The sequence below is a fragment of the Schistocerca piceifrons genome, chromosome 1, assembly GCF_021461385.2.
Source record: "Schistocerca piceifrons isolate TAMUIC-IGC-003096 chromosome 1, iqSchPice1.1, whole genome shotgun sequence".
NCBI classification, from domain to species: domain Eukaryota; kingdom Metazoa; phylum Arthropoda; class Insecta; order Orthoptera; family Acrididae; genus Schistocerca; species Schistocerca piceifrons.
Window position 1 is genome coordinate 490,843,310 of NC_060138.1, and position 8,500 is coordinate 490,851,809.

Here is an 8,500-nt window from a genome sequence, read left to right on the forward strand (position 1 = left end):
AGCACATGATCAACAATCACTGTGTGTGCAATTGTAAATTAAATTCAGTACCTGCAGCCATAAGTAGTAATAATTGAATATTCTGGCTGCGAGAATAATATTTTTAAGTGTTATTTGTGTATATGTGTTAGTTATAAGATCATTTTGTGTCAATTGGTGCTTGTCAGTGATTTATATATTTGTCGTGCTATATTGGTGATCGAATGGTTAAACAAAAGAAAAATAAACTGAATGAGCATACTGATGCAGAAATGACATCAGAGTCTCAGGTCGAACAATCTACCCATATTTCTGTCGAATTACTAGAAAATTTAATTATGAATGATAATTTAGTAACTGATGTTCCGAGTGATAGTAAAACTGAGGAGTTGCCAAAACAGACTAACAGTCCTGCATTCAACCAGTTAGGAATTAATGACAATATTTGTTCTGGGCAAGGGGCAGAAGTTAGCAATGCTCAAGCTATGTCCATACAGGATATGCTAACAGCATTTTTTGAAAAGTTTACTATTAAAGAGCAGGGGTGTGAAAGACAACGTCAGCAGGAAAAGGAAAAACGTAGACAGGAAAAGCTTATAGAAAAACAGCAACAGGAGCTCAGGGACCAAGAAAAGGAAAAGAAATTTATGGAAAATATAAACAATATTTTTCTGGAAAGAGATAAAGAAATTGTCCGTAAGATAAATCAAGTGTTGGTCGATCGTGATAATGCTATTACTACCCATTTAAAGCAGGAGATCGATGCAGTAAAATCCACTATTGAACCGTTAACAAACATTCCAGTTCAGGTCAATAGTCTTCAAACTGAAGTAGATAGACTACAGAACCAATTCAAAGCCTTGGTTACCACTGTGGAAACAATGCAGGAGGACATTCCCTCAGAAATCAGAAAGCAAGTCCGAACAGAAGTAGCCAGGGTGCTGAGCTCTGAAAATCAAAACTTTGAAAATCCGACAGTATGCAGTAATGACAACACTGGCACTGACAGGCAAAAGATCGCAGATAATCTAACGGCGAATTTTAATGCACCACAAGGAAGACCAAATTTTGGTAATCAACCTATATTACCAGAGCAATATGTGACACCAAGGAACAATAATAGTGCAATAGAATGTACTTGTAATAAAGTAACCACACCACCTGCGAATGATAGTAATTCCATGCACTTAACTACTTTGATGCATGAAGAAAGCCTGATTAAGCATAGACAGTTTCAAATATTTAACAAAGAAAGCAAGAAAAACGTACATCCAGTAGTTTTCATTCGAAACTTCAAAAGTGTTCTTGCAAAATCATGGTCGCAAGTACAGAAAATACAGTTTGTGGTTTCACACATTTCTGGTGATGCGTCGTTCTGGGCATTAAATGCAGCAGAAACTTGCAATACTTTCCACGACTTTGAGAAGGCGTTCCTTGATCAATTCTGGTCAGCGTCTACTCAAGAGCGACTCTATAAAGTTGTTTACAATGCAGAAATGTACAATCCGAAGTCAGGTTCCTTAAGAAAGCACTTTGAAAAATATATTAACATGACCCGGTACTGGGATGAGCCAGTAACCACCAGAGACTTATTGCGAGTGTTAAAAGCTAGATTACCCATACATATTAGAGAAAAATTATTTAATGTTACAGACACTGATCTGAAAGAATTTCTGTCTGTAATTGATTCTCTGGATCTAGTGCAAGAAGATGCCAGAAAAAATTCTGATGTGATCAGCAATAATAATAGTCCTAATAGAAAAAATTCATGGAATGGAAATAATGGAAATAAGGGTGAAGGTAGACCAAAGAAAAAGAAAAATAAAGCTAATAGTAACGGAAAATACAACAATAACAGTAGTAGTAGGAATCCATACAACCAAAAGTTTGGTTATCCTAATAATAATAACAGTAATTATCAAAAGGCCGAAGAACACCAACAACCGAATGGTAATCAGAGGCAGTACCACAACAAAAACCCAAACAATAACAATAGCAACCCCAAACAATAACAATAGCAACCGAAAGAGACGAAATGACAACAGGTCAGACAGTCCATATAAAGACAAGCCTAAAAATATGTGGGGTGACAGTGAATATTGGCGACAGCCAGGGCCAAGTCATTGGCAGCCGCACCAAAATTCTATCAATTCAGGTCAGCCAATAAATTATGTACAGGCTATACCTATACCAAGCAATCAATATCCACCGTGGTGGGATTCAAGCAGGCCTCCTCAGACTGAAAACTCACAAAATGTTAGGATAGTGGAGGTACCTTCGGAAGCAAAACAAAACTCTCAGAAGCCAACAAACTAATTTCAGTCTCTGTAGGCCTTTGCCAGGTGACCGAGGCCAACAATGAAGGCAATAGGTCGACGGAACAACAAATAAACATAATACGGTATCAGGATGGCAACAGGATCGAAGATGAGCTATATCAGGAACCTGCTGTCTCTGATAAGCCACAAATGGAAAATATCCAAGCAAGTGTCACCGGAGCTGTAAATGGTGTGACAACTACTATTCTGCTTGACACAGGTGCGAATGTATCAGTTATGAACACACAGTTTTTCAAGAAGGTATCGGAGATAAGAAGATTGCCGATTTTGCCGGTTGCAAATTGTAAGGTTATAGGGGCATTGGGAAAAAAGGCACAGAGTATAAAATACCAGACACAGGTGGAAGTTTCCTTGGGAAATGATCGCTTATTATGCACGTTCCTACTAATGGATAACTTGTCAGTACCGGTGCTACTGGGTCTTGAGTTCCTTTGGGAAAGGGAAGCTGTAATTGATCTCGCCCGTGGGACATGTGCACGTAAGTACCAACAGCGACCGATAACATTAAGGCAGAATCGGGAGTTCGGTGCAAATCTTCCACTGATGAGAAAACTGAATCTTTCTGTCAGCAAACAGAAGTTGTTAGTGTTGGATCATAAGCACCCACAGATGTGTCACAAAAATCAAAATAACGATGCACCCAGCAACGTGAGTGACATCGTCACAACAATAGAAGAGAAAGTACAGGAGGCAACTTGCATTAATGCTTCAGAGACTAGACAATTAACAGAATTATTATCCAGATACCTCGAAGTATTCACTGAACGCCCTGGAATTACCAGTATAATAAGAAAGTATATCCGCACAAGACCTATTGCAGAGCATCTTACTAGGTCCCTTGGACTAAGAAAAAGGAAGTGAATCTACAAAGGACCAATAAGAAGTGCATGTGCACTATCCCATAACTGTAAATATAATGTTTATGGTAAAATAATTAGCAGTAATAATGTGATAATATTATGTATGTATTAGTTTATAAGCTCTTATGTCAAGTATTACACTGTAATGTTCTTGCATTATTTGAACAAGGAGTAGAGAATCTCCATAATAAATGTATTTTTACTCTAAAAGGGATCAATAACTTGATAAAAACTAGAGTGTTATTGCATTAAATGTGAGGAATTTTACCTTTCTATAGGCAGCCTAGAAATGATTAAAATGCTTAAATATTATATTTGTTTGTGTGTAAGAATGGATATAACAAAAATATTTTCATAAGATTGAGTCATGTAGTCCCACACACGTAATGAGCGTTGGTGGTGTGTGAGCAGTGTGACTGAAAAAAAAAAAAAAATAAAATAAAATAAAATAAATAAATAAAATAAAATAGTTAAGCGAAATCTGAATGTGTACTGATTTACATACACGGTTTCATTACGAAGTCTTTTAAAATGCTCTTATGAGCAACATTCCGGTTAGATAAACCGAACATGGACATCTGTCCCAAAAACATGGTAAATAACAATCCCAATAAAAAAAATACAAAATAGAAATATATAAATATATGTATCTGAAATAAAAATGGAAATGTACTGTTATCTGGACAGTTCAGTAATGATCTCATGGTCAAGATAAAGTAGCAGATTTTGAAAGTTTTATATTGTCTCATGTTTATGTGACACTAATAAACTTTTCCACAGGATGAGAATAGTAATTATCTTGTCACTGATGCTTATATTTTGACATTTCATGTACCCGTCTTAAACTGAGGGACGTTGGAAAGGAGAAACAAGACCTGCTGCAGCGCGACTAGTAGCCAGCAGCAGATCCAAACCACGATGTAGCCGACGCCCCACCGACTCGGCCGGCGGCGGTCCAGCAGCAGCCACTACCTGTCTGCGTTCCAACAGCTCGACACGGGGGCAGTCTTACGACGTCAGCGGCAAATTCTTATGACATTCGATAAATGAGTGACTTTGGAAATTTTATGATATACCACCATGAGAAAACATTCATTATCTCATACGCTTACAACAGAGTCATAAATTTGCATTTTCCAGCATATTTTATGACAATCATGTCAAGCCTGACTGTTAAAAGTAGGTGTCTGTATTTTCTTGAAGCCCCTTGGACGGTTTTATTCCCGGTTTCCCGAGTCCAGTGAACCCAAATGGGGGGGGGGGGGATAAGTTAATCCAGGAAGTATCGGCAGCAATTTCCGAGATAATACAGTCACTGAAGTCATTTAAAGTACTCGATTCAACTATAATTTTATCATGTCTAAAACAACATTGAAACTAAACATTTGCATCTTGAGAGTAGCAAATCTACGTGGATTACGTGGACTGATAAAAAAAATATACAATAGAGAAATTAATTTTTTTTCTCAGCCCAAGGGGCATTGTAACATCCACAAGATAAATTTTAGCTACAGTGCGATGAGAGGAAATTATGCCTGTAACAGTAATATACATTATCTATTCGACATATGAAAAAATAGTGAAAACGATGATAAATATTAATTATTTATATAATATTCTATGATGTAATTGGACATATCGATGTGTATCATACACATCGACGATGATAATTGCAAATTCCTTTTATGATCTGCGTTTATCTTCCTTTGTTTTTACCTTTTGTTGGTTGGCTTTTGTAGGTTGCGGACACATATCAAACTGAGGTCTGTTAAGAAATTGTAATTATTTGTTAATTATTACTTGACAATAGAGTTCATTATTATTATAAATATGAGTGAATAATTATTTGTAACTTTAATTCCTCTCTCAGTAAGCATTATCTGTGTTAATTATTTCTTTCTGCTGCAACGAATGCAGCCATTGATGATAGCGATTTGTATCGCGTTTTTGTCTGTGTTTTCCTTGGAAACAAATCAAATGTTTGCTTGATGAAGTCTAGATAGTGCACAATACGAAAGTAGAGTTTATAGAGTTTAATAAGCATTTCAAATACTTACTTATTTGGTCTAACAATAGAAAGTCTCTATCAATTGTCTGCCGCCATCTTAACAATTATCTCAGCGGTAAATTCAAATTACGCAACTCTGCAGACATAAATGCCGAACGTAATACAAATGTGTAAAAATAAATGTCCACCGGTGGTCCCGAACTCATTTTAATGAAAATAATTCGAATCAGATTGGTTCTTTAAAAACAGTGCTCATAGCACGATCGTTATAACAAACTTTTCTAGCTGATGTGTGGAGTTGAAATTAATTACGCACGAGTTGCGAAGAATATTGTTTCAGGTAACATATGTCAGTGTTGTGCGCGGCTGATATTCGGTGGTTTTAATGATCATTTTGCTGAAGATAACTGTTTCCATCATAATCCATAGTTGTATAGAATCTGTTGTATGAACTGTGATTTAGTGACACTTACACAACTTACAGACAACACTTTAACATGGTGTTAACTTGGAGTTCTTTAGCAACTTGATCAATTCTTTAGCCGGGAGAAATTTATTTAGTAATTACTCAATGTAATAAAATAAGATTATCATTTTCATTTACAAATTAGTTAAATACCAAACCACTGAATAACACAGCGAACGCCACAACCCATTGTAGCAGGTGAAAGGTAGGGTAGAAACCCACCACCGTGTGGGGCACCTCTGGACACATCTTTCATCTGTAATCTCATTGCCTGTAGTAGAACTGTCTTCAGTGATGGGTTCTGCTTCGATCTGAGCCCCAATGACCAGCAAAGATGTGTGTGAAGACATTGCAATCAGGAGTGTGATAACAACATGACTGTCATCCACCATATGGCCTGACAACCAGGAGTGATGGTCTGGGGTGCCATTTTATTTCGTAGCAGGGACTCATTTTGATTGTCATTGATGGAACACTTACAGCACAGCAGTACATTGGCAGTATTCTACTCAAAACAGTTCTATGAACACCTGTAAAAAGTATGCTACAAAGTACCTAATTATGATTTGATGTTGGAAGTAGGAGATTTTAATGCAAAAGTAGGGAGAGTTTTTGAAAAACATTTCATTGTATGAGATTGAAACTTTACACTATCAGTTCACAGCATGGAAGAATATGATAATCAAGAGCACATTTTCCTACACAAAAGGGTTCATCTGGGTTCATCACCTCAATTACAAACATATAGAGCTGCAGAAGATATTTTGTGACTAAGATTACTTTGAGGTAACTTCAGTCTTGAGAGAGAAACTATGAGTATCATTAAAAGTTGCAACAGAACAGAAAAAAGGATGAATTGGAATATACACAATTCCTGATGAATTAAAAAAAATAGCAGCTAACAATATGAAGGGAACTGACTACCGAGCAGTCACCAGCACGTGCCAATGAAAGTGAAGCAGGATTAAAAAAGCCATTAAGGAGGTTCCAGAAGAAATAATAACTGTGAGAGGAAGCAAAAGAATCCCAGAACTGTTCGAGGAAGATTGCAGGTTAGCAACAGAGGAAAATAATAGGGAAAGAACAGTACTGATACAAAGAGAAACCAGAAATAATGTGGAGCAGCATAGAGAATTAGTGGTAGGAGCTAACAGACTGCTTAAGAGAAAGAAAAGAGAGTGGATTAAGTAAAAAAATTCAAGTTGTAGAAGAGCTAAATGAACAGAATGAAAAAGAAAATTCTGTCATGCCGGAGACAAAATAAGGAGTATATTGCAGCCAAAAATAAAGGCATGCTTGAGTACAGAGGTGAAAATGATAAAGGGAGGAAACACAGACAGTGGGCAGAATGCTCATACTTCAGAGACACACTAAGCACCAGCCTAGAAGAAGAACAGACTGCCTCACAGGAAGAAAGAGGAGAGCTGGAAGCAGGCAGTGCTGCAAAAAAGCTCACCCCGCAAGAGATTTCTCCAGTCATCCACAAGATGAGAAACAATTGAGCCCCTATTGAAGATGGCATAATCTCTAAACTGATAAAATGTGGTGGAGATGCTGTTAAAAAGGAACTGCACACACTAATATCAGACATGCCAGAAACAGAAACAATGTAGGATAACTGTCAAAATACTGGCACAATCTCTAAATTGATAAAATGTGGTGGAGATGCTGTTAAAAAGGAACTGCACACACTAATATCAGACATGCCAGAAACAGAAACAATGTAGGATAACTGTCAAAATAATCTCCATTTATAAGAAAGAAGACAGAACAGAATGTGAAAATTACATAGGTACAACAATACTAAGCTTGGTTTACAAGAACTTCACAAGTGTACTAAATGAAAGGATACAGAAGTGTGCTGAAGACATCCTCGAGAAACATCAGTGTGGTACTTGAACAGACAGAGGAGCAACTGACCAAATTTTTGTAATCAGACAAATGATGAAAAACTTCTATTAATATAATAGAGATATGCACTTTCTATTCATCAATTATATACAAGCCTTTGACAGCATAAATCAGCAAGAATTATATAAAATTCTAAGAGAAGTTGGTATATATGCTAAAATAATAAATCTAATCATGCTCAAATAATAAATCTAATCAAAATGATAATGACAGATACAAGAGCATATTCAATAGAACAAGTAAGTTTTGTCTTTATTAAAGACAAAATTTAATTACATAGCTTTATTTCTTGAAGATGTTAATTACAACTTTATGACAATCCCTCACAAGTTATGGTTCATTCTCAAACGTGGCACCACACTGTAACAAGGACACATTAACGTAAGGTTTTGATTGTACACTAATCAACTGTAACATTTTTCAAATTCTCTGCAACATTCCTCAAATCCTCCACATTGCTCACAGCCTGTGTGGAATGATGGATACAGAGTGGAAGGAAACATCTGTTCCATTCTGTTGTATCTTGTGCAATCATATTAAATTACAACAGCACAACTGAGCCCTATTACTTAGTGTACATTTTTGCTGCTTTGTCATGCTTCAGTACATGCACGACAAAGATTTCCTAATAAACTGTAGTACTAAATGAAAAAAAAAGAAAGAAAAATAGCCACAATTTAGTATTGAGTGAATCAATATTCCTCATAAAAATAGCACTAACATGAAATATAATTTCCAACCATGAAACTGTGCCAGAACATTCATTAATAAGTAAATTCAGAACAGAGAAATAAAGGCATGATCCTTCAGACCTTTTACAGAAAAAAACACACTCTTATTCAGAATTAACATACTAAGATAAATACAATAACAACTATTAAAAATTGTATTAAGTAAAAAATGAATATGTATTTAAAACACAAGCTTGTTCATGAAC

The 8,500-nt window shown here is 36.1% G+C and overlaps 1 protein-coding gene across 1 annotated transcript; it reads left to right on the top strand.

Moving 5' to 3' along the window:
• Positions 1-203: 203 nt before the first annotated feature.
• On the top strand, positions 204-7,929 carry LOC124741000 (KIN17-like protein). The gene is made up of 2 exons (XM_047248636.1): positions 204-1,152; positions 7,844-7,929. Exons 1-2 carry the CDS (start codon positions 204-206, stop codon positions 7,927-7,929), a joined length of 1,035 nt encoding a protein of 344 aa, XP_047104592.1.
• Positions 7,930-8,500: the final 571 nt, after the last annotated feature.